Source organism: Sycon ciliatum, chromosome 5 (assembly GCF_964019385.1).
Source record: "Sycon ciliatum chromosome 5, ocSycCili1.1, whole genome shotgun sequence".
Lineage (NCBI taxonomy): Eukaryota > Metazoa > Porifera > Calcarea > Leucosolenida > Sycettidae > Sycon > Sycon ciliatum.
Genome location: NC_088647.1, coordinates 13705984 through 13732316, shown reverse-complemented (window position 1 = coordinate 13732316; position 26333 = coordinate 13705984). Strand labels below are relative to the sequence as shown.

At 47.5% G+C, this 26333-nt stretch overlaps 1 protein-coding gene and 2 long non-coding RNA genes across 3 annotated transcripts; 2 read left to right on the top strand and 1 right to left on the bottom strand.

Moving 5' to 3' along the window:
* Positions 1–510: 510 nt before the first annotated feature.
* LOC135817694 (uncharacterized) lies at positions 511–9825 on the top strand. Its single transcript, XR_010553575.1, has 3 exons — positions 511–1063; positions 9076–9364; positions 9636–9825. It is a non-coding gene; the product is annotated as an uncharacterized LOC135817694 (long non-coding RNA).
* Positions 9826–10364: 539 nt separating this feature from the next.
* On the top strand, positions 10365–22546 carry LOC135817693 (uncharacterized). The gene is made up of 5 exons (XM_065330924.1): positions 10365–10379; positions 11119–11220; positions 17160–17313; positions 20498–20698; positions 21844–22546. The coding sequence occupies exons 2-4, from the start codon at positions 11156–11158 to the stop codon at positions 20690–20692; spliced, it is 414 nt and encodes a 137-aa protein (XP_065186996.1). The 5' UTR covers positions 10365–10379; positions 11119–11155; the 3' UTR covers positions 20693–20698; positions 21844–22546.
* A 1287-nt stretch (positions 22547–23833) lies between these two features.
* Positions 23834–25569, bottom strand: LOC135816621 (uncharacterized). Its single transcript, XR_010553416.1, has 2 exons — positions 25393–25569; positions 23834–24634 (listed from the first exon to the last, which is right to left on the bottom strand). It is a non-coding gene; the product is annotated as an uncharacterized LOC135816621 (long non-coding RNA).
* Between the last annotated feature and the right edge of the window lie 764 nt (positions 25570–26333).

Below are 26333 nucleotides of genomic sequence, written 5' to 3'. Positions count from 1 at the left end.
ACTTGTCTCAGATTAATCATTGCCATTGGGTTATGTGGATGATGCATTGATACCCTCCACGGCAGGGAAGACCAATCTTCAGAGCTCTCGACTGGGACTGCAATATCTGAGTCGCATTTCGACTCGCGCGCGCGCACACACACACACACACACACACACACACACACACACACACACACACACACACACACCTGCTTCCATACACAAGTCGACGCCTGTGCATCTCAATCATCCTGCACGGCGGATCATTCAATGATAAATTTATTATTGTTGCCTAACGAAATTAAAAAAATATCTTGAATCATGAACGGTCAAGCCTGTCCAGACTGCTACTATCCAAGGTCAGTAGAGTTCGGGTGTATTCGAATTGTCTTCTTCAACTTTTCGAGCAAACTCATTTTAGAATAGTTGAACGGTTTCCATCATTTTTGGAGTTTTTCAGTGGAAAATTGGAAATGTCATGGCGATAATGACGTCCGATCCGATCGGCCATCTCGACTTAGCTATTCCAAACGCTTGTGGCTCAATGTAGCTGAACCATCGGACCTTATTTGTCAGCTTGGATCACGTGATCCATCCAGCTGCCGCGTGCGGCAAACAGCCCAAATAGCGCTAACTCTGGCCTGCGAGCGTTTGCTGCGACTAGCGCGCTAGCGCTCGTGACATACACAAACGCGCTAGCCAGAATGCTTTGACTTTGATGGCTTTCAGCTTCTATTTTTTGAAAAGTAGCGCGCTCAGACCAGCTCGCTCACTCTTTTCCTCTTCCATTTTTTAGGGCAATTGTTTTGTTTGATAGACGAAGCTTAGGGTCTCTTTGGGTTTGCAACCCTTACCCTCCTGGAAAAAATCATAGTTGTGCTAGACTGCGACACTTCAGACCAGGTACTATTAGAGCCGCTAATGGACGACGAGCTATTTTCCGCTATCCGGAGCTCAAGCATTTGAGCCGCTAAATGGACGAGACTCCTGAGGTAAAGGATGCAGAGAATGAGGAGAGAACACTCGTATGGAGCAGGGAGTAGGTAGTGTACTACTTCCTGGTATGGAGCACTGAGAAGCGGTAAGTCTTAGGGCAATTCTTAGCCAGTAATTACTTTCTCGCCATAATTATGTTCTCGTTTTTCGTGTCTTCTGTAATGCCAGTACACTAGCAGTACGACTACACTGTAGGCGAGAGTCCATAAGCCAGAGTGTGCAGCTCTCCATCTATGCAGCATAAACAAATAAATGACAAATTTCCTTTGCCTAAGGGCTGGGTTCCACTGCCGCTCCGCCGCACATCATCCACGGCATGAAACGTCATCATTACGAGCTGGTCCAGCGAGGCCGCGGCTCATCACCAGCTTTCGCTTCGCTGCTTGATACAAAAAAATGCAAGCCGCGGTCACGGCTTGCATTGTTTCCCGCACTTAATTGTTTTATTCGGGGGAATTTTAATTCGTTGCACAGGCCAGAATACGAGGATTTTTTTTGGATTTCACGCGCGCGCAGGCAGGCTAAATGTCATAAAAAAAACGTCGAGCACGATCGCGGTACCGTGAATGGCGAGTGTCACTGGAACCGCGCCGCTCTGCTGCATGCAGCCAAGTACCGTGGAGCAGCGGAGCTGCGGAGCCGCAGTGGAACCCGGCCCTAACCAAACTTATAGCAATTTGAAAATGTTTGACAATTTTTCATAAAAAACTTGACAACATTGTTCTTCTGTAGAGTGCCGCTGGCAACTCCATCGATGAACTCCATCAATGAGCGCAGGGATAAAGTTTAGAAACCCTTCGAGCGAGAACGTGTTTTCAAAAAGGAAGCACAAATATGCCGCGTAACTTCCCCTCTAGTACTGTATGGCTCCATCAAAGCCACTCGCTGACTACTTACCAGTAAAATGGGGTTGGACGGTTGTCAGATTAGCTGACATGTTTTCTGCCAACACAACCATAAGCAGTTGTCAACTCTCAAGACTAAAAGAGCTTGCGAAGAAAGTGAGAAACCTTGGCTATGAAAGCACATGAAGCGTCAGAACATAATCGAGCAAACTTGGACCTAGATTACCAGTGTCTGCTCCAGAGCCGGGTCAGTGGCCCTGTTTGTGAGTACTTGGACCTTTTGGAAAAAGAACACTGGGTTACCTGCGACCCGGTCGGAAGTCCTGTCGAGTACTATACTTTTTTATACCGTTCGAGGGTATACCGCCACTGACAGGCTGCATACGCGTGCAGATGCGTGCGGCCAGAGTGCCCAGTGCGAGTACGTTCATACATGTACATGTACAATCATGTACATCAGGAAGTCGAAAGTAAGTTTACGACTCCCTGACACACAGTAGCCGCACTTGAACGCATCTGGCTCTGGCCCAGTGTTGCAGGAATTGTGCCAGGTAGACGTGTACCCGGTTTGTGTTAAATCTTAGAGCAGGTACTGCATACCCTATCATATCTGTGTACATGGGTAGACAGAGTCAGTGTTGTTGCGTCCCACTCAGCCGCGTGACCCTTCTGGTTCATTTCGGCACCAGCACTCTTTGCGTATGCAGAGTTGAGTAGAGTGCAAGTTCGGACCACAAGTACAAAGTACACTGCAGCGGCTAGTAGCAAACCTAACCTGTGCCGTGATGCCCGGCACGTGTGTGCATCTACTTCATCCCTGAGTAACACACCTGGTATATTGTGCACAATAGGGCACAGTAAATAATCAGCATGCATCGCAGTTTTCTGCAACATATTCCTGAAGTCACTTTACACCTCAGAAGAATTGCGTCGCTGACTGGAATTCGATACCGGTTTAGTTTCTCTCTGGGTCATTATCAATCATAGAAAACCCGTCATACAATAGGTTCAAGCTAAAGTACCGTATCACCATGGTAATTACCTGGAAATTCGGTGTGTTTTCTACGTTTTTGTTTAACAAGCAGCAATGTGCAACAGAAATTACCATGGTGATAGAGTAGATGACCGTGTGAAGCGGTGTGTGATGCAGCAAAGGTGAGCCTGTTACTGCGAGTCTATGCCCTAAACTACGGCTCAAACGGGTGTACCTTTAACTAACGAACGGGTAATTTTCTTAACGGGCGGGTTAACGGGTACCCTTTAGCAGCCATATTATTTTTGTGTGCATTTATCACATAAATCATGATTTTTAAATTTGTATATTCTCAGGTTGTATTTTGATACCACATTATGATTCGCATTCTATTTATTCGTGTCTCATGATAATATTATGGCAATGAAGGTTCCAAATTAATGTCATCCGTACATTTGCCCATAAACATAACTTCACAGGCAGTTACAATCGTACATGGTCCTAGTGCTACATGTATTTTGATACATGTACGCAAATCAACTGCAGATCGATGTGATTCAAGCCATGCAAGGACAGAATAGTTTAGCAAAACTCCCGTGATCTCGCCCAATCCTATTTGCTATGTTCGCAGAGAACTGGTACTCTTCCCATTCAGAAGATGTTTGCACCCATTGCTAGCTGGGGTGCCTGACACAGCTGATGTGCTGCTGGCCAGCTAGCTGCTAGTGCTAGCTCGTTGAACTCGTGAAACGAATCTTCACAAATCTGTAATCTTGTATGCAATATTTTGAACAACTTTTCAACTAAACCGAGTTCGTCGATTGAAGGAACAAACTACAACCATGAGTATCATAGCTACCACCTACGAACATCGCCGTGTGTGACACTCCGACTGGTCACTCAGCCTGGTGACACTAGTTCATTTTCAAGTACTGTGGCAGGTTCGATGTCGATGTCGGAGAACCATCGTAACTTTCTAGTAACTGAGCTGCCACCTCGAACGACTCGGTTTCAAGTCTTGCATTTTCTCATATTACAATCAAAAACCTCCAGTACGAGGATTTTTACTTGGACTAGAGTGGAGAGAACGGCTGTCTTTCAGCCTGCTCCTGCCTGACAAAGTCGAAAGCGGGAATGCACAGGAAAAGGAAAAGAGTATCCGCACTCCTATTTTGAGTCTTGGCATACGATAGGATCATCGAAATCCAACTTTTTTTTTTTTTTTTTTACAAACGGGTACCCTTTTACTAACGGTACCTGAGATTAACGGGCGGGTACCCAGGTACCCGGAACACCCGTTTGACCCCTACCCTAAACAATAAACTTTGCCGTGGGATGATTCTCTTTGGGCTGCACACTCTGGTTAATGTACTCTTGGTGGCAGCATTCTGGTGCCAAAGATGATATTTTTTCAGAAAAATAAGCACTAGAGAAATGGAGTGGGAGTAACCAGAATTATTCTATTAGCAGAGCTGCAATACTTGGGATATGAGATTATTCCCGTAGCTATGCAAAAGACGCTATTCAGTTGTACTTTAGTAGCATCTGGCGCTAGCCAGTATCCACACCGCTGTAATTCGGTGCGTGTCACGGTGTCTGGTAGGGTGGTTCACGTGGCATGCCATGGTTGGTGCAGTATCCCGTATGTGTCCCGTACCGTAATTCGAGTATGCGGTGCGCACCGTAGCATAGATGTATCTGGAGCGCTGTACGAGCTAAGATGTCGGGGCAAATATGGGGACATTCGCAACATGCAATGTGAATATGCACGTCAGTTTCGTTTTAAGAAGTGGGTTTGACGGAGTAAGAAAAGGCCCCAGCTTTGGCTGCTGCATGCTAGCCCAGTGGGTACCAATCTCCTGCTATCGGCCGAGTGCTGATGGAACGGAGTAGAAGAAAAAGAAAGAAGAATATTGCGTTCAAGAATACAATTTCGGTAAGGGATATACAGTAAAACCTGTAACTAAAGACCGCCGTCACTAGCGACCAGCCTGGTACTACCGACCACTTCGCCAGGCACGGAAGGTCTCACATTCAAAATGCACTGTGACTAGCGACTACCTTCTGAACGCGACCAGCGACCGCCTTTTCCTGTCCCAAACACAATTTTTGACCCGTAACTAGCGACCGCGATGTAGGAAATCAAATGTTGCTCGAAGCTCCTTCTTGAAATTTTACTGATTTTCCATGGTCCTGAAAAGAATCTTTCGATACTACAGCTGAACAAATGAATGCAGGTAATTTTGGCTGTGGAGTCGGTGTGGACTGCACTACACCTGTCAAAATTTCAAGCGCTGTCAAGAAAAAACATGATAGGAAACGTCTTGGAGAGCGCATCGAAAGCGCTCTCTGGTCGATGTTACTACTCGGAGGAGAAACGAAGACTGGGCGGCTCTGTCACACCAGTCATACAGACGGATTGACGATGGCATCAAGGAATCCAGAAACAAAGCAGCACCACAAGGTCCTGATGCTGAAGGATCGCGTTCAAGCAATCCAGAAGTCACAACAAGGACAGTCGGTATGATTGATCGCATGAACAAATTTGAAGCCCAGCGCGAAACGAAACTTCCCCAGGGATTTTGACTCCTGGCTTCAGAAGTAGCAGCTGAATTTGAAGTCTGCAAAAAATTAATCTTCTCTCTCTCTCTCTCTCTCTCTCTCTCTCTCTCTCTCCATCTCTCCGTCTTTCTGACATTGCGCAAGTCCTGGGGAATCGTATTAGCTGCATTTTGACATACATATCATATAATGGGATCCACATATGGTCACGCGGTGCAAACCTCTAACTAAAGACCACCTGCTACTAAAGACCGCTTTTGCTGGCACCAAGGGGTGGTCGGTAGTCACAGGTTTTACTGTACCGGTAAGTGGATAGCTAACTAAAATAATTAGCCGTATGGTTTAGAAATAGTGGTGGCGACTCTGGATGGCAGTCGTGAGTCTGTCAAGTGTCAAGTCGACGGAATAGCGCTAGCTCCAGTGTGGGGAGCAAACCCATTCCTAGGTTAGCATCCCCCCACCTCACAACAGAGCAACCGAGTTTTGGATTAAGCTGGGAGTGCCGATTCGAGCAACTGGTATGATGGCTCTGCTTGGAGCCACTAGATGGCTCGCAGCTGAGCCGGCAAATGACTCTGCTTGGAGCCGGCAAATGACTCCGCATGGGGCCACCGAATGACTTCGCATGGAGCCGCCGAATGACTCTGCATGGAGCCGCCGAATGACCCCGCATGGAGCCGCCGAATGACCCCGCATGGAGCCCCAAATTGACTCCGCATGGAGCCGCCAATGACTCCGCATGGAGCCGCCAATGACTCCGCATGGAGCCGCCAATGACTCTGAGTAGAGCCTCCAAATGCTAAATATATTGGTAAGCATAACCAGTTGAGAGCATATATTCCATAAATCGGCACTCCCGGAGCGGATCACAAAGTGCAGCTACCCGTGCAATCTGTAAGCGGTGCAAGCTAGGTAAAGACTGTCAGAACTTGATATCATGGGCTGAGGCCATTGCCGCAGCCACCCATACTTTGGCTGCAGGTGGCGTCCGAATGTTACTCGGGCAGACATCGCTTTCCACCTTCCCGCCTCTCTGAATATCGAGTCCCGCAGCTGATTCGAAACGAGTGGCCGGTGTACAACGCCAGGCCAAAGCCACAACTGATGAGCAATATCCTCGCAGTTGCTGTAAATGCCCATCGATTGGCATTCGCAGCTGATGCCGCTAGTTTTCCCAGGTGCTGCGGGCTGCCACAATTGCAAACAACCCTTTGCGATTGCTGCTCTGCTTGATTGACTGTCCATCGCCCTATCCCCGGTCGAAATTGTACGAGCACCGGCCAAGTGCACCACTTGCATCAGTGAATACCAGCAAGTCGGGGGACGGCGTCCATTTAGGGTATAGGAAGAAGGACCGGCCGTTCCGCTAATCCAGGAGCTCAGGCCATCAGCAAAGATCTTTGAGGCACTCTTTGGAGAGCTTGATCAGGTAACACGGCTGCCGGTACCAGTTGGCAAGTGACCACAATCTGCAATTTGCATCCAGGGGCTATCACTCTTGTAGCAAACGGGAGCTTTCCCAGAAGAGACTCGAGTTGACATTGGGTAGTTGAAGCTGTGTGAAGAGTGGCCCGAAGGAGATCACGAAGCTCGGCAAGTTCGTCCATAGGCATACTGATGTTAGCGCGGCGGGTGTCCAGGATGACGCCGATAAACATCAGGACGTGGGCTGGACCCTCCACTTTCGCTGACGCCAGAGAAAACACCGAGGTATGTAAACGCGCGGCGCCGAGTAGCGAGTTGCTGGCGAGCTAACACAAGTTCAGAGCAGGCATGGAGACAGAAACGTTAGTCGAGGCACTCCCCGTAATAGGATGATGCCAATAACGTCAGGACTTGAGCTGGACCCTCCACTTTTGCTGGGGCCAGAGAAACATCGAAGTATGTAAATGCTCGGAGCAGAATAGCGAATTGCTGGCAAGCTAACACAAGTCCAGAGCATGCACTGAGGAAGTAACGTTAGTTGAGGTATTCCCCGTAATGCAATAGGCGTGTGAGTGCGAACTGCTAGCACATAATCCATTCACTGGCGGATGCGACAGAGTTCCATATAGCTGGACTGGAGCGTAATACAGTCTGAAGGGCAGGGCACTCTCATAAAAGTATTGATCCTGCCAGCGGATCGACAAGGACCAATCCTCCGGGCGGACGGGAATTCGGCAGAATGCACTTTTAACATTGAGCTTAGCAAGATACACCGGGGCGAGCACAATTGTGGAGGAAATTGTTTGGGAACGCATGTTCCGCAAGTTGCATGCTCGAAAGTCGAAAACAGCAATGACATGCAAGAGACATTGTACAGGATCTTGGAGGGCGCATGACCATGTGACTCGCGCATGCGTGCAGGTCGGGCCAGCTCGCTGGACTGCCTGCTAACTTGCGTTAGCATGCTAACGCTCATTATGGTTTAGATCGCATTATTGTAATGGTTGCGGTTTGATTTCAAAAGACCATAGAACGTGTCGTACTATCGGTCGAAAGTTTAGGGATGTGGTACTAATGGGCTGGGAATGTAAGGATCGGGTAGATTGCAGTGTTTTAATGGTCCTAGTTGTTGTATAAATAGAATGCTGAGATAATTAGAAGAGGACTATGAGGAGGAGCAAAATGACAGGGGTGACAGTGTTAAAGCTCTGAGCAGACGGCGTCGGCAGGAGTGCCTACACAGAGAGTAGAAGAAGGGAGAAGAGAGGTCCCGCCGCCTCGAGAGTCGCCGTGCTTGCGAAAGGCTATGCCAACAGCAAGAAACGACGGAGCAAATATCCCGTCGTTTGGAGACTCACCGCCTTCGTGACAAGACGCGTTGACAGCTAGAGACCGCTGCACAGGCATCCATTCAGCAGGAGAAAATACATGCTCTCATGCTCGAACTTGTTCGGTGTGATCATCATGTTACGCACCAGCCTGGCCCTATTCCGTTGATGTTCCGTACCATTCTGGCAAAGACTGCTGGCCACATGTTGAAACAGGGCTTGAAAAAAATGAAATAAGCTAGTACCAAAGCGTAATCTATTATTATATTTACTTTTACTTGGTAGAATGTACCTGTCTGAGAGTTTGAGTTTTGAGTTATGTATCGATGTGCGTTTATGAACTAAAGTTTTGATTGTCATGCACATGTTTTTGTATTGCAAAGACGTTTCTATCAGTTCGAACAACACACATGATGACCTAGGCAAATATTAAGCATAGCGAGGGCTCCTGGGCGGTCAAGCCCTCTCTAGCCTTCAAGCCCAAGCGCTCTTTATTTGTGCGATATCGAAATGAAAAACTAAATGATATAACAACGATGAACAATTTATTTCAGCCAAGTACAAGTGGGGTCTATTGGTATCCTTTATTTCAGCCGAATAAAACTGTTGTTTATTCCTATCGCATAATGCATGATAACCTAGGCAAAAAAGATAGTGAGGGCCCTGAGCTTTCAACTGAGCTCTCTCGTTGGAATTATTAATATGGAGGTGTATGTGCCAATTTTTCACGTAGGATTGCCTGCCACTTGCAGCACTGCATTGCCTTCTGCAACTTGGGGGAAGCTGCGTGCTCAGGCCCGTAGCAGCTCCATTCTGGTTGGTCCAGCGAGACCTGACTTCCACAACTTTGCGTGCTTTTCTTGTGACGGGCATATACATGGTACAAAGTATGTGTGTATGTGTGTGTGTCCGTGTGTGTCTGTGTGTGTGTGTGTGTGTGTGTGTTGGCGTTCCTCTGGAGCAGCTTGGTGACATCGTCCAAGATCGACAGGGATGGCGGGTCACCTGCCGTGACGCTGTCGACGCTATTGTCCAGTCCCGCATGGAGCCTGTGGCGAAGCCCCTCATTTGTGGCACTTGTGCGCGCAGTTTTCGTCGGCCACAGGATATTGCGACGCACAAGTGTAACGCTGTTCGCGCGGCCCGCGCGCGCTGAGTATGGCGTTCCCCGCCCGGTGGACAACACGTCTCCTGGTCTGCCCCGTATGGGGCCACATAGCCAGTCATGGCAGTGGAAGAAGGAAGGAAGGAAGGTGTGTGTGTGTGTGTGTGTGTGTGTGTGTGTGTGTGTGTGTGTGTGTATGTATGTATGTGTATATGTGTGTGTGTGTGCATGTGTGTGTGTGTGTGTGTGTGTGTGTGTGTGTATGTATGTATGTGTATATGTGTGTGTGTGTGCATGTGTGTGTGTGTGTGTGTGTGTGTGTGTGTGTGTGTGCGTGCGTGCGTGTGTGTGTGTGTGCGTGTGCCCCCCACCCAAACCAAAATCATGGTTTCTGGCCCCCACCTCTAACGACGATCTAGAGCCGCTCGCGACTCGAACCATGGAGATTGCCCATGTGTCGTCTTTTCGTTACCTTGGATCCAACATACACAGCAACGGCCGATGTCATGATGATGTTACATCCCGGATCTCTGTCTTTTCTCCTTCTGTCTGTCTGTCTGTCTGTCTGTCTGTCTGTCTGTCTGTCTGTCTGTCTCTGTGTGTTTGTGTGTGTGTGTGTGTGTGTGTCTCTCTCCCTCTCTCTCTCTCTCTCTCCCTCTCTCTGTCTCTGTCTCTCTCTCTCTCTCTCTCTCTCTCTCTCTCTCTCTCTCTCTCTCTCTCTCTCTCTCTCTCTTTACCCCGCTCTCTCTCTCTGTGTCAATATACAGCTTTCACTGTCCATGAGCGACACTGACTCGCACTGCTAACTGGTGCTCACGAGGTGTTTGTCGCGCTGCAAACGGAGCGTCTCTGTAAGTTTGTATCCCTGGTGATGTTTGGACCTGGAGAGCACTATATAAATGGTGCTTCTCAGGCACAATCTTCCTCAGCCTACTCAAACTCGACTGACGAGGGTAAATTTTCCCGAAACACTGTGTATTGAGCAGGGAGTGGTCCCTTCTTGCAGGTTTTCCGAGTGGAAGGTTGGATGGACTTTTCGTGTGCTCTGGGTGGCAGCTGTCAGTCAGTCAAGTGTAAAGTCAAGGCGGCGGAATAGCGTGAGCTCCAGTGTCGAAAGCAAACCCTTTCCTAACAATCTTCGCCGAAGTCGCAACCACTATTTCGTAGGTCTACCCTTGTTAGGAGACAACCCTGGGGGTATCAACTTTTTTTGTCTGATAACGAGTACATTTTTCTGCTGCTTTGCATCATCCATATTGTGTCCACATCAGAACTGATGGTTCCTTGTTATTAGACAGTGTTTTCCACCAGACCCCTGTACAAGACAACCCATTATCAGACAATGTTTCATCGGACCCCGATACAAGACAACATGAAATATCAATCGAGCTATCCTCGGCCATCCGCTTTTTCTTGTAATGAGAATTCAAACCTGTAGGACAGCTGGAGGGGACGTTATAACGAATTTGGTCTACAAACGAATAATCTCTTATCCGGACTTGCATGTACGACTGCTAATGATTCATGGGATTTTGGATCGTTGTCTGCTAATGAGGTTTGTCTTGCAACCGATGTCATACTAACGAGGGTAGGACTGTAAATTAAATGCTTGAAAGTTGAAACTTCGTTTTTCAGATGAATCAGACTGCAAATCAATAGCATAGCAAAGACCATAGCTATCCCAGGAACACTTGAGTAGTGCCCTCTTTTACCTTTTTCTATGTTGTCCTCTTCAGTTTGAGCAGGTATGGATGTTTCCTAGTGCCTTCTAGAATTTCTAGGTATATCATTGGTCTTGTTCGGATCGTCCATTACGTTTGCAGCTGTTCAAACTTGTATTGTTGTTTATTATTTTATTGATTTATTTATTCTACTTGCCTTTCCTATCTTCTTGTGTTTTAGCATTAGGCGATTTGATCGCAGGACGAGAGAGGAGCTGATGGACGATCTCTCCAATGTTCCACTTGGTTCGGAGCGGCGCCGAGTGCTGACGTTGGGACTTGGGTAAGGATGAGTGTTCCCTCATGTTTACAAGTTATCCGTTTTGTCCAACACTAACGGTTATATGCAGAATACTGTTGAGTCAAAAATGTGCAACAATCAGCACAAAAACTGACTGATGAGATCATGACATTCAACGACCTGATGCTTACCTGCATCACGTTTATACCCGTTAGTGTTGGAAAAAACGGATACCTCGTAAACTTATGGTCCTCTTTTTTAATTTTAATCCTTGGCTCTCCATCCGAGTTCCCTCATGTGTTGCTATTATTTTTATTTACTTATTTTTTTGCCCAGGGTCTACATTCTACATTTATTTTACTTAGACTAGGGTTAGCTGTCCGTTTACCAGTACTCATCCACACATATGTGCACATAGGGTCTACACAGAACTCTATCAGTAGATATTTTTGTATAGGAGGTTGTCTATCCTCCGGGATAGCACTATATACTCCCATTCTGTGTGTTCTCTGGTAGCTATGTTCCTTAGAGACCATATGACTGTGCCAGTGTGGTGACCGAGGTGAGGTGTGTCTGCACTGGCATCGTCAACTTGCCTACTGCTACGTGCTCCCCAGTGCTCCATCTGTGTCCTGTACTTTATTTGGGGGGGGGGGGGAGGGGCAATACCGGTACTTCAGGTGCAGGGGGCAAGGGGGATGGGGTGGGGGACATCATGCCCCCAATGAACCTCTCCAGGCGTTGTTCTGGAGTAGACTAACCATAGGCGGAGTGTACACATGCAGCACATAGTTTGGGAATTAGAACGCGATCAGACTCGGGCATATTCAAAGGCAGTCTATTGTGATAGTAGTCCTGGACGGATCTCACTATGATGACATAGGTCGTGCCCAGCATCACAATGCCCAACATTATAAATGACTGTTTTTTTTCCTGAGGGGCTAGATGAACATGTGGCTAGACTGCCGATGGCAACCAACAGGCTCAAGGCTGTGTTGAGACTTCGTGTTTGCGACCCGAGTCAATTGTTTACTCACCATGACTAGGCATCGCATCGGGCATCGTATGACCATTTTATATGTCACTGTTCTTAGTCGCACCGGGGGTGTTATGTCCCCTTGCGGACTAACATTCCATTACACTCATGCATTCTTACTGACACACACAAACACTAGCATTTGTAAGACATTCCTCTTGGTCAGGTAAAGTAACAACAACAACCATATGCGAGCATGCGCAGTCAGTAGCAAACGGTGTAGTAGATATATAATGACTAACTTGCATACACAACAACTGCCCCCTTTCAAGAATGTTCCAGGGAATATTCTACCACAATTAAATACCTCAAAATCGTTGAAGCAACACATAAAATAAGTTCATCAATCCACCGTACTGAATTCTTAAACTTTGACACAGCACTACAATAACATAATCTGACGCAGGAATCCGTCAGTCAATATTAGCAATACCAAGGATCTTGCACACTATTGTACATGGTAATAATTACTAGTTCGCTAAACAGTCCAGCAATGACATATCAGGGAACGGCTCAAAACTGTTCAATCAGTCTATCCGGACGAACACTACGCCGAGACGAACGTCTAACAGTGGTTTCACAGGGAGTATTCTCGACCTGTGGTAAACCAACTTCAGGAGCAGACTGCTCACAAGGAGGATCCGCCTCAACTTGTACAGTAGCAGACTGTGGCGAGACGCTAGCCGGAAAATCACTGGCCAGTGACGACTCTGCTACGTCTGACAGCACTGGTGACGGTGACGTCTGATCGATTGTATCCAACAGTGGTTCTGGCAGCGATGCACTCAAGCTTGCCGGAACTGACCGTAGACGCAACTGATCTCGGTGACGCTTCCACAACACATCACCCACTTGTACTTCATAGTTGTAGTCACTGAGGACACGCACAATTTGTCCCGGGACCCAACGATTACCTTTGCCGAAATTGAGCGCAAACACAGAGTCACTCTCTGTGAACGCTGGCTTGACGCGATTGCCGTCCTCATAAGCCTTTGCTTGTTGACGTACCTGCGAGGGACGCAGAGCACTGAGCCGCGTGCGTGGCTGGCGTCCAAACATCATCTCCGCAGGTGTTCTGCCGGCATGGTTGGGTGTCGTGCGGTACGTTAGCAGAAACCTGTCGAGCCGAGCTTGCAGTGGTTCGCTCGTTGCACCCATTTCCTTCAACTTCTGCTTAAACACACCCACATAGCGCTCAGCAAGTCCATTCGTAGCCGGATGGCCTGGAGCCGTCAGGGTGTGCACAATGTCGTTGGCACGGAGGAAAGCCTTGAATTCCTCGCTCGTGAATTGGGTTCCATTATCTGAAACAAGATGCTCCGGCAGACCAAACACAGAGAACACGTGCCGCAGAGCCGCAATAGTGGTTGCAGACGTGGCATTAGACATTGCAATTACATCCAGATACTTTGTGTACGGTAGTCGCCCCATTGCATTTACACTATACATGGTGACATCGGGTTTACTAGCACATGGAACGAACTCACCAATTTCTTCCGCGATGTGATGGACGGTTTGTCCAGACTTCTTCTTGCGGCAAGCTCTCTCGATGTGACCCACCGTACCACACGCGTGACACTTCACACTCTTGAAGCGGCACTCTTCCGGTTTGTGACCAGCCTTGTCACACCGAAAACATTTCTTGTCGTGCGACTTGAAAGTTGGAGTTGGCTTGCTCGTCGACTGGCGCGAACGAACGGCGTGGACGGACTGTGCCGTCAATTGTTCCGACTCTCTCGATGCAGTTTCATAGGCTGATGCCATCGTCACAATGTCCGCCAAACTTGAGGTCTCCTTTGCTTTCGACAATATCTCCTTCGTAACACTCATCGACTTCAACCCACTGACAAACTGGTCTCGGAGTGCCCTGTCCAAATACGCCTGAAACTTACAGTCCATGGCTGCTTGCTTTAGTCTAGCTGCATACTGTGTTGCTGACTCTCCATCCTTTTGACAAATCCTCTGGAATCTATGAGTCGCCGCCAACACACTGACATTAGGCTTGAAGTGCTCTGAAAGCAATTCTCCGAGTTCCTCAAACGTTTTCTGCGCTGGTTTGTCCGGCAGGCAAAGACTCTTCAGAATCGAGTAGTTCTCAGCAGAGAGTTGACTGATCAGGACAGCTGCCTTTTGCGTGTCCGCCGCTCTCTCCTGGTCCGCGGTTGCCCCAGCTGCGACTTGTCCAATACTGTTGGCGATAAAATAAAACGTGAGTCTCTCTACATACTCCCGAAAATCACCTTTTTCAAATATTTCAAGCTTCGATCGCGACATCTTCGTCTTTTATCTTCGTCGCCAAATTGTTATGTCCCCTTGCGGACTAACATTCCATTACACTCATGCATTCTTACTGACACACACAAACACTAGCATTTGTAAGACATTCCTCTTGGTCAGGTAAAGTAACAACAACAACCATATGCGAGCATGCGCAGTCAGTAGCAAACGGTGTAGTAGATATATAATGACTAACTTGCATACACAACAGGGGGCGTATGCCCGTTTTCAGGAGACTTATCAAAACACATAAGCCCTGTGCCCTGAAGGTTAGGCCTATTGTTAGTCTGAATAGTCCTGGCTACTATCCCACTAAGTTCATTGACTTTCTACTGAACCTGTATGTACGTGAGGAAAGTACTGTTCTGGCCTGAACTACGGATTTCATCAACTTGGTAGAAGGTTTGCCTGTGCGGGACGATCATTTATTTTTAGTATAGATGTGACCAGCCTTTACACCAGCATCCCCAACGAGCTCGGTCACGTGGCATTGTCGTGGTATATCACACACAGGTATACAAGGTGGATGCCCCCGGCCCTTCGTACACGGTTAACAACAGCAGTGACTTCCTTGATGTCAGTCATTCGGAAGACTAACGGGTTCGTGTAAGATAACGATTTGTTTCCGCAGATCCAAGGGACTGCCATGGGTTCGCCTGCAGCAGTGGTCTATGCCGACATTGTTATGCTGTATTTGGAGAATCGGTACATTTTGCCGATCTTAGAGGGGGATGGTTTAGAGGTTCAGGTTTATAGACGCTTTATCAGTGACATTTTTGTTTCATTGCATGGTTGCGAAGGTCAAGTTCAGCGCGCTTTAGACAGGATTAATAAGTGTTCGGCCCTCGAGTTTGCGCATGAACTGGCACATGATGGCATTGATTTCCTGGACACCACAGTTTTCCGTAGTAAGGGATACATGGCGGTGAAGCCTCATTTCAAGGTCACCAATCGTTTCCTGTATCTGCTTGCCGGTAGTAACCAGCCCCGTAGTATGGGTAAAGGTGTGATCACTGGGGAGTTGATCCGTATCCGTCGGTCTTCGACCCTTGACCACCACTACGAAGCTGCTGCCGAGCAGGCGAAGCAGACTTTCCGGGCCCGTGTATACAAGAGCTCCATCTTTCATCTTTCAGACCGTACACCAGGCATGCAAGGCCGGCACAGCTGGGGTGGCTGGGGCGGCCTCAGCCGCCCCACTTTTTTGGCCGTTTTTTTGTTCTTGTTTTTTTAGCACACTGCAACAAAGCGCGATGATCGCAGCTCAGCTCAAACATGGCAAATAATGAAGAATCCTTGTGTATCAAGGTCAAGGTGTGTGTGTGTGTGTGTGTGTGTGTGTGTGTGCCTGTGTGTGTGTGTGTGTGTGTGTGCCTGTGTGTGTACGTGCCTGTGTGTGTACGTGCCTGTGACGTGTACAGCCGGTGTGTGCACACCGCTAGCTAAACCGACCAACGGCTACTCCCAGGGCACAAACTATTCTGCTGGAGGCAGCGTCGTCTTCGGCTGAAATTCCGGATACAACCTGCAGGGAAGCATTGTGCGCATCTGCCAGATTGACGGTTCCTGGAGTGGGGCAGCTGCCTCATGTAATCGTAAGTTGAATTTCAAGAGAGCCGATATATCCCTCTTGTGTAGAGAAGCTTCAGGCTGGTAGGAAGGCAGATTCTGGTGGCGTTGATCTTTCCTATTTACAGAGCATGTAATAGTCTGGGTGTTACCTGCCACTTTTCATCATCACAAATGATGATCGTGCTTATCACAGGACCCAGGACCAGTCGGGCATCTCAGCCTGAGTCCTTAGGAGATATGTTATACTTGTAGGTGTATGGTTAGGGTGTTTCACCGGGTAGAGGCGACGGTTTCAAATAGGACACAGGTTGCAAACCGGAACGGACTCAATATTCACTTTCTCTCTTGGTATTTTGATTAGAAAACATATGTCACAGTGAGACTACGATGTGTTATACTCCGAGCCAAAATTTCATGGCTCTGCGATGACCAGACGCGCCATACCAAGCAGGTGAGTTTTTGACGTGTTGCTTCGCACTGCGACTTGAGTTTTACGACTTTCAAAAAATCAACTTCTTGTCGCAGGTAAACAGCGGCTCGCCTCTTGCCAATAAAGCACCGCGTACCAATCAAAACTAATGGAAGCACACACAAGGCTTATTGTTACTCTGTACTGGCTGTCGTGGAGCGATAGCAATTAGCTAATTTCAGACCCAAAGTGAATTTGACGTGCACTCTAAAACGTGTCCGGTTTGGAGCCACCTCTGATTTGAACTTTTTTGAAGCGAAAAATTGGGCAACTTGGAGGCAATGGGTCAACACAAAGGAGTGGCTCAGTTCGATTGACTCTGGCCCCAGAGCAAACTTCAACATGCCAGTTTCCTTCCACAAACATATTTCGAGTGAAAAATCAACGCTGATGATCGGTTTGGGTCTATACAAATTTGGCTGTCAAGGCGTTCCGGTATCGAACCGTCTACTCTACCAGAACACTGAGTTGTTGGCATAAGCCGGTAACTTTTGTCGAGCCTGTTTTAGGCTACCACCTCCTCCAAATATGCTAATATCTCTTGACTGTACAAAAGATGTGCCGAGCAGACACTTTCTTCATCTCTTGACTGCTTTGTGTGTTGTGTGTATGGGTACGTGTATCCAGCCATTCAACTGCAGTGCCAGTCTGGCTACCTGCCCTGCCTGCGTTCCAGCCTGTGGCTGTATCCTGCCATCACAGCGCTGCGACGGTGTTTGGTACGACTGTGCTGATGGCTCTGATGCACAGTACTGCCCAGGCAAGGTCACACCAGCTCCAGGTAAGCACCAGCAGCAGCACTGATAGTAGTACCATGACTTCTATTATTATTACAGGGTGCGACAGAGCTCTCGGCCATTGAAGAAAATGTTGAGTCACCTCCACCACCACACTGCGCTCTTTAGCCGACTAGACCCTCCTGCACACAACCATCATCATTGCGAGGACACTTCCGTAGACGATATTGATAAACTCCTTCAGACAGCTGTTTCGCTAATACATAGCTCATCAGTGAAGGTAGATATTGAATGATTAAAAATATAGACCAAACTGCTATTATATAGGGGGTTTCCACATACAAAACTGGCATAGCTGAGGTGATAACGCGGGAAAAGGAAAGTGTGAAGTACTGTTGACGCGCATTGGACATGCATGCAGCGTCGGATATTCGGCGCGGAAAATCAATCACTATTCAATGCAGAAATAACGTGCCAGAATCAGAGTACTATGTAGCTAGTAGTGAGAGTCTGTGTACTAGTATTGCAGTTGTCCGAGCGCCATGAAGGCCTGCGAACGCACCTCAAGACCCGCCGACGTCGACAGCCACAGCAGCCCCTGGGGCATGACACTGTACTGCTCGCCCGTCGCGCCAAGACGCTTGGCAGTCACTAGGCTTCATGCCACCAATGTTGTCCGCAAGCTACCTTGTTATCTGCCCATCACCCACTGCCGTTGACACGCTGGGAGGCCCCGCGGCATTCGCCCAGTATATCGTCGTCAGAGCTGTGTCGACGGTACAATAACGCTGGTAGAAACAAACAGTTGGTCGTATGATATTGCGTCCTCCGGATTGTCCCTTGACTCGTCTTGTCCCTCTTCTTGCTCTGACGCTAATGACTTCTATTACAAGCAAATGTAGAGCTACTGTTGACCGCTATTCACTGCTGTATTTATTTTATTACTTTGCATGGCCATGTTGAGGCAGTCTTCGCATCAATTTCCTTTACACAATGCGTGTACTACAATGTATTCAAAACCAATGTCTGTGCCACGCACACATACGCAAACGTTTTAGGGATGAAACGAGTATATCGAATACTCGACCGCTTGCTCGAAAATTCGAAAGGAGTGAGGACTCGTTTCGCAAAATACTCAAGTATCTTATGCACAGTGTACTGTATGCTTGTACATCAAGCACGTCTGTTACTCAGACCAGTACTGATAACCCATGCAAGTGTGAAATTATTACTTGTCCCTACTTACCAACAAAAGACGTAGTTCAGACTATTTCCTGCACTAGGCTGCATGCAAGACTACATGTGTCAGGTGTAATACGTTCAGTGTTACGAGAGTGTGTGCAGTACATTGTTTTATGTTGTCAGTAAAATACTCGTACTCGCTCGAATACTCGCTCGTTTTTCAAAGAGTACTCGAGTCCTCAATTTTGGCACTCGTTTCACCCCTAGGCCAAACATGCATGCACTGAATGCCTGTGCTCTGTGCTCTGTGCACTCTGTGCTTGTGCAGGTCAAACCGACTGCCAGGTCCTGTCACCACCGGCACTGGGCTCAATGACCGTGAACGGCTTGATGTTCAGCAACACGACCACGTTTGTGTGCAGTCTCCCTATGTCCTTATGGGCTCGGCCGTGTGTACTTGTGAAATCAACGGCCAGTGGAGCGGTGTGCAGCCAACTTGCGTCCGTAAGTACATGTACCAATGCTCGACTGGCTTGTATTATGCATTCCCGTTCATCACACCGCTCATACTGTCAAATGCTGCCTCTTTTCATTCACAATGGCATGGGTCACAGTGGATAGGCCTGGTGCAGGTATTGCCAGTTCCTTGCTTGCTGCAGTACAGTATGACATATTAACTTAGCTGGTAAGCAGTGCATGTGTGCATGGCAAGTGTTAATTTTGTCCATTGCTTCCCAACCCATGTGTAGTGACGACTGCTGCTCTGAGTGCGGCCAGTGACGAGCTAGTCAAGGACTCCGTCTCAGAACGCATGACACAAACGTGTAAGCCTAGTATTGCTGCATAATTAAGAGCAATTTCTCCTACTGCTGACTGCTGAAAATGTTGTGTCCTTCACAACTAGTCTCTTTGTTCTAAGAAGTCTGCCTCTTTCATCGATTCGTGTTTACCTAGCTGCGTTACGCTATTAGTAGCCTATTACCTGTTGTGCAATGGAGCTGGCCTAAAAGCTGCTCGCTCAACAGTTGTGTTGCATGGCATAGAGGGAGATACGGCAAGCCACCTCGGCATATTTGCGGATAGAGCTTTTATTAGAAAGGAAAAGGACATATGGATACGAGTTAGGAGTAACTGTCCACCACTGTAACTAGCTACTACAGTAAAAAAATGCAACAACTAGGCACAAAACTGACAGAGTGCTGAGACATTCGACGACCTGACTCCTAGCTTCAACACATCTCCGTAGCGCTAACCAACAGCCTTCCAACTTGGAAGGTTCAAGGTTAAAAGGAGAGACCAAAGAGGGGAAGGTAAGCGCAACGAAAATGAGCACAAGCTAGTAGTTGAAGCTACAGTCCCACAAGAACAAGAAATGTTGATTGTTACTGGACGATGACGAAACCAGTATTACCTTTCCCTCTTTGGTCTCTCCTTAACACTACGGAGATGTGTTGAAGCCAGGAGTCGGGTCGTCAAATGTTTTAGTGCCTGGTTGTTGCACTTTCTGACTGTATTTAGTATATAGTGACAGTTACTCTACACTCATATCCATACGTCCTTTTCCTTTCTACATTAATTTTATTATTGCCATATTGGCTCAACATCCGAGTTTCAAAGAGCTTTTAGTGGACGACTTAATCCATTTTCGGCAATACTTACAACGATCCAATCAGTCATATTGTAGATCAGGCTATGCTGTGGGTAAGTATACTACTGGCCTTGTATGGCTTATTGTTTGCCAGCGAGTATTTAGCATCATCTACTAGTATTCACTCGTTTGACAGCCAAAGAGTATTTGTGTGGGAGGCTGGGAGTCTCGCACCTGACTTGGTCACGTTGCGCCTGAAGGTCACTAAGACGCGGCCATATACGGTGGAGCCGTCGCAGTTCCATCTACTGTCGACCAAACATGCCCGGTATTGGCTATTCCGGTACATGACAGCCCATGCCTGTAGCACCAAGCCTGTGTTCACTTTTGCCAAAGGGATCCACCTTACTCGGCCTTATTTAAATAAGATACTCTGTCACGCTCTCAACTGTTATCAGGTTAGCTCCTGCTCCATGCCCATTGTTGGAGCGACAGTCCTGGAATCCAGAGTTGCAAGTGAGGTGGTGATACGGCAAGCAGACGGTGGCAAAGTACGGCTTAAAAGCTCTACATCTGGCAAGTGGCCGGCATACCACCCCAATGGACATCGGAACAGTACACGTAGAGTAGCATCTCTACGTGACAGGGTATGAGCGCAAGTGAGTTCTTATGCTCTACTAATGTGCATTGATACTGTGACTATAGTTGCAGGGAATTTTCTAGAACCGCCCCAACCGGTTTTCGACCGGTTGAAAAGTTACAAATCAGTTCCAACCGCCCGTACTTTTCTGTGGGTGAATGGAGCTGTGAATGGTCATACGCTTTTTTCTGGATGGATACTTCCAGCGAAGCCGCGTGGGCTGGTACTAGGGTCACGAGTTTGTACGGTTTGTACGGTCGAACCACGTCATCGAGCTGTAGCAACGGCGTTGCTACAGTCCAACAGCTCCGCGCGACACTCCAGCACCAAGAAATCTGTTAAATTGCTGTCGAGTGCCATATTTGGGTTGTATTTTGAAAACTATTTCCGGAGGGGGACCCCCCGACTCTTCATTGTACCGTAACCGGTTGGAAATTCGTCCTAGAATATACCCTGAGTTGGTGTACAGATCTCATCACATGAGCCTTATGCGGGATTTCCTATTGTCACTGGAAAATTCAGCCCTAACAAACAGTGTGATGGATGAATTTGACTCCAGGTATCTGCTTTTGGGAATGCCATGTATGCATGTCTGGCGTGCTGCTGCTATAATGTTGTGGCAGCAGCATTTTGGTGCGATGGACTGTTCTTGTAACGGTGTACCTACCCATTTGCTGTTGCCGGATGCCGTGTTTTGTCAGTTGTGCCTGTTTGAAGGTGCCAGGCCAGCTTGTGTTGGTGCGTTCCCGTTAAGTTGCCAGGGCACCATATTTGTAACGGCGTTCCCGTTTTGCTGTTGTGGGGCTGTGTTTGTATCGGTGTGTTCCCGTTGAAGTTGACGGGGCACCACGTTAGTGGATTGTGCCTGTTTGAAGTTGCCAGGCCAATCCTGTAACGCACACCCGTTTGCTGATAAATGGGGACATGTTTGTCCATTTTGCTCGAGATTCACATGGCTGCGCCAGTTGCCTTGTGCGGATTAGACTGTTATCTGGCACTAGTCTTGATCTGTTTTATTCAGATTCAGATCAGCTATTGTTCCTATACGAGAAAATCTGTGGGTGCACATCCAATTCATTTGCAGATTTGCGTGCTTCTCCTGCAACGGGCGTTTACATGGTACATGGTGTGTGGGCGTATGTGTGGTGTGTTCATGCTGCACAGGCCAGTATTGCCAAGCACTGGGGACCTTTGGCAATCTGAAGAATGTTTTGTCCGAGAATCGATCCTTGGATCTGTGGCGTTGCAGTTGTGGTGCTCCCGACCCTCTTGCGCGATGGCCGCGGAGACCTAGCGAAAAGGTTCGAGACATACGGCATCTCAATATCTTCCACCACAATCAGTACATCAGCACCACCATTGAGTGTAGCGACATCAGCAATAGAAGACGCACATGATATCATCCACCCTTACGGCCTTAGCGAAGACCCGGGAATACCTGAGAAGATGTTAGCCGCAACTTTACTGGAAAAGTCGTCGGTGACAACGGCACTCCATATTTTAGCTGCATGCAGTTAGGTCTCTCAACAAGTGTACCCAAAGTTTTCAAGCTAATACACAAGCAAATTCACTAGGGGCCGAGTATATTTTCCTACACCTCTCCCTGTTTGTTGTTGTTATTTCTGCATTCAAATTGTTTGTGTACCTGTACATTTATTACAGTAGAGCCACGCATCCACAGCTGTTGTTTCCAAGGGGTCAGGCTCGTCAGTTTTACAAAACCTTTCAGCAATCTGGCCTTAGGCTTAGTTCCTTGACTTTTTGTGCCACTTTCTTAGATGCACATCCCACTGGATAGTGAGCAATACGTGTGTAGCAGAATCTGTATTCCAGAAAAGCAGAGACTCGAGTCTATTGACTTTTAAAACGTTATTGGCTGTGGTGTACCTAGAGGTATACACGTACATTCCTGGGTCCCACGTTCTGTGACGCCCGACTGTATTCGTGGTGCCTCAACAACTTTTAATTTTGTGCGCTCGGAAAAACCTGCCGGAGACTGTGAGGCTGCAGAGTGTTGGCTGTGTTTTGCTTTAAAAAACCATCAGGTCTCCCCAGATTTTCTAGTCTGGCCCTGAATTTTGCCACTCTTCGGTTTCAAAACCTAGTGTGGTGGTGGAAAGCCTAGCAGTGTTGTGTGTGCATGTGTGTATTTTGTACAGTGCTGGCCAGAGAAATCCAACCTCGTTAATAAAGTAGCGCGCGTTCGAGAGCACAGACCGGTCCAGTATGTTTACTACTAGGGCTGCATAGCGCCCGGTGCAATTTTATTCATAAGGTTGGATTTCTTTGGCCAGCACTGTAGTTAGAAGTAGGTCCTCTAAGGTCCTCTGTTTGTGTGCAATTGTGGTCACAGTGGCAGTAGTGGGTGAGGGGGGTAGACTCAGTTACTACGAAGATGGTGTATACATGATGGTGTATACAGTCATGTAGTTGAATGTTACTTCGGGCTTAGACCCAGAGGTTCTTGAAATGATGACCCCGGGTTTATGTACATGTATCATTCAGCTACCGTTGTCATAATGGCACTAGTTGATAGAACACCTGTATAAGTACAGGCTGTACATCTAGCATTTTCCAAAATAGCACTCCGTACTTCGAGGCTGCAGCCGTTTTGCATGCAACGTTGTATGTGTTGATCGGTTGACAGCATGTGACAAAGCCGAGGACATACTAGTGTATCAGGAGCACTGTTTTTTAACACAGTGCGTCCCCCGCCTTGTCATGTTAATTTATCAAACAAGGCTTACTACCTATGCCAACATTATACATGTAGGGCTGTGCATGCTTTCAAAATTCTTCCTTGTTGAAGTAGAATACCGTGCTTGTGGGGGCTTTAGTAGTTCCTTTGCCAGATGTTCTATGCGTATCTCAATGACTTATCAGTTTCAGCACTTGGGCAAGGCACATTCGGGCCTACACATGTAGCCTTGAATTCTGGCTTGGAGGCATTATTTATCTATTTTCATGGCTGCTAGGTTCATCCTTAGTTAAGAGTTATTTCTCCGTGATTCGCTAATGAGTCCACAAAGGACGAAACAGCTAGACAGTACTAGTGCTGTCCCCAGATCGTGTATTCTAAATCCATAATACTGACGCTCAATCTCCAGACAGCTGTGTCAGCCTTTTTTAGGTCCCATCAGTGGAGCTCAGAGCGGGAGGTTAAACAAATGGCAATACGGTCTATATGAAATGAACAAAAAAAGCAATTTGAAAATGGCTCAAAGCATCAAAGTCAGCGAGCTATCTGCAAGACACGCACAAAGAGAGCTTTGCACGAAGGCAGATACATATTACATATACCTTTGACACTAACCAAAAAGAGTGCTCAATCAAGTCAACGCAAGGCAGCGTAATGCGGTGATCGAGTCTATAAAAAGCTATAGTGACATGTAGCCAGGCCCCCAGCACAATAAGTTGACTTGCATCATGCTAAAATCGTTCACACAAATCTCTTATAATAATTATTATATAGATTGCAGGATAGGGTGGTTGCACCAGGAAGTGCTGTCTCTGCGATAGTGGGACCAGCCAAGATTGCAGTACAGTCGTCCACCATCAATCCAGCACTTCATTGGCCCACGCCCTCGATACACCAGCATGATTTCCGGAGTTATTACCATTCATTGATACATGCCCCCACCCCCCAGTTCTTCGGCACCTGACCCGAGTTCTATTTGGGCCACACTACTTTGTAGCAGTCATACTATAGTACTAGAACTGGATGCACGTGATATCCACTGGAGCTGGCGCTGGCCATGAGCTGACCCACCGCCGTGCCTCCCAGTGTCAATTTTGCTTATGTGATCCTACCACAATCTGGAACATTATCAGTACTCGCCTCTGTTGACTTGCCAGCACTAGTTCTGGTGGATCCGGGCATGTTTCTGCCTTCTCTTAAGCATGTATTCTCCTGCAGGTGCATCTTTCACCTCCCTCTAATGCGCGAGCACATTTTCTGTGGAGATTCAACGACACATAGACCAGAAAATACAGAACAGAACAGTGGCTGCCAATGCGACACAGGTACCACATAGACCTAAAAACTCATAAGTACCCTGGGAGTTAGATGCATTTACGGGCAGTATGCCAGGATTTGCGCAGCTAATTTAAAATCAGATTAGCAATGCTGTGTGCTACCTAGGTGGCATCTTGGACTCAAAAACCAACCGATTGTGGTCCAACCCAACCGACAGCGTTGTCGGTGGGTTCCGATTGGCAGGTGTTGGATGGACGTATGATCCATGCGTCCCCACAAGCAATGAGAAGTTAACAATGCCACTAAGGATATAATATCGCGGACAGCAGTACAATGAAACTGGGCCATTCATTATCAGCAATATCAGGGGTATATCCCATCCGATAAGACGTACAGCTCGTGTATGGCAGACTTTACAGCAGGTCCCGACATAGCTTGCCCCGTGCCCTTTACCACTCCTGGGCCAAAACTGTTGTACAATACTCGAGAGGGTCTAGCCTAGTGAGTGTGAATAGAACCTGGCAAACCATATCTCCAAGTGATTCACATGTTGGTATATTCTCCGTTATCATACATCAATTCCGAGCAATTTGACACCCGAATATTCTCGCACCACTACTGCTGAAGTATTGACCACAAACCATGTTCCATTTGACTTACAAAAGGAACTTGCAAAAGGCATGAGAGCACTGGAATCCGTAAAGACTCTCGCATTATTTATTAGCCACCATACATACCTTTCGGGAAGTCGTGTTGGAAGCAGCATGCTCGGAGAGCAGAGCTGAGTGAGATCTGCATACAGTAACACAGCGACAATGAATCACATGAACAGAAGGAAGCAGTCGTATCCGTACACATCTGAATATGCGCTTATGGGAGGAAAATCCGTGCGACAAAAGAGGACCGTGTTATGCAGGTGTATGTCTTACCCGGGTACATACTAAGTGAGTTCCACCATACGTATATAATTTTATTGCAATTGAATCACTTGACTGACTGGAGCCAAAAATATCAATTGGCACTTACTCCGGTTACCCGAATGTTTCGGTACCACTATCATTAGGTTTTTTGCAATCGAACCAAGTCATAGTTGAGTCATTTTCAATGCGTTAGGTGTTACCTGACGTGCTCACTGCATCAGCCGCTATGTCAGATTCCACCAGGCATGCACCAAACCAGGCGCAATGCGCACACTGATGATGGTGGTTGGCACACAACGAGCAGTAGTAAAAGTGAAAGGACTTTTTGCATGTGATTTTGTTGTAATTTGTGCCAGTCGAATTGTCTCAGTGTAACTAGTTTATCGTTAGCTTACTAGTTTCTTTATACAAAAGAGAAAGACCAAGGAACTACAAGTTACGCTATACATGAGCGTTAGCATGCTAACGCGAGTTAGCAGCCAGCCCAGCGAGCTGGCCCAACCTGCACGCATGCGCGAGTCACGTGGGCACGCGCCCTTCAATATCCTGTACAATGTCTCTTTCATGTCATTGCTGTTTGGACTTTCGAGCGTGCAACTTGCGGAACAGGTGTTCCCGAAACAATTTCCTTCTTTCAAGCTTGCATTCTCGTATCTCTGCGTTTCAATTCAGACTTCATTGACGCCTGTTGGTGCCTGTTGGTGCCTGAAACAATGTCGTCGTCTTCAGTGGAACGTCGACTGTGGTTTTTTAGCTTG

Excerpts from the sequence above, each read along its gene's own strand:
- LOC135817693 (XM_065330924.1), top strand. The coding sequence starts at position 11,156 with ATGGACGATCTCTCCAATGTTCCACTTGGTTCGGAGCGGCGCCGAGTG. Across the intron at positions 11,221-17,159 it reads GTGCTGACGTTGGGACTTGG|CCATTCAACTGCAGTGCCAG; the intron begins GTAAGGATGAGT and ends ACGTGTATCCAG. Across the intron at positions 17,314-20,497 it reads CAAGGTCACACCAGCTCCAG|GTTAGCTCCTGCTCCATGCC; the intron begins GTAAGCACCAGC and ends AACTGTTATCAG.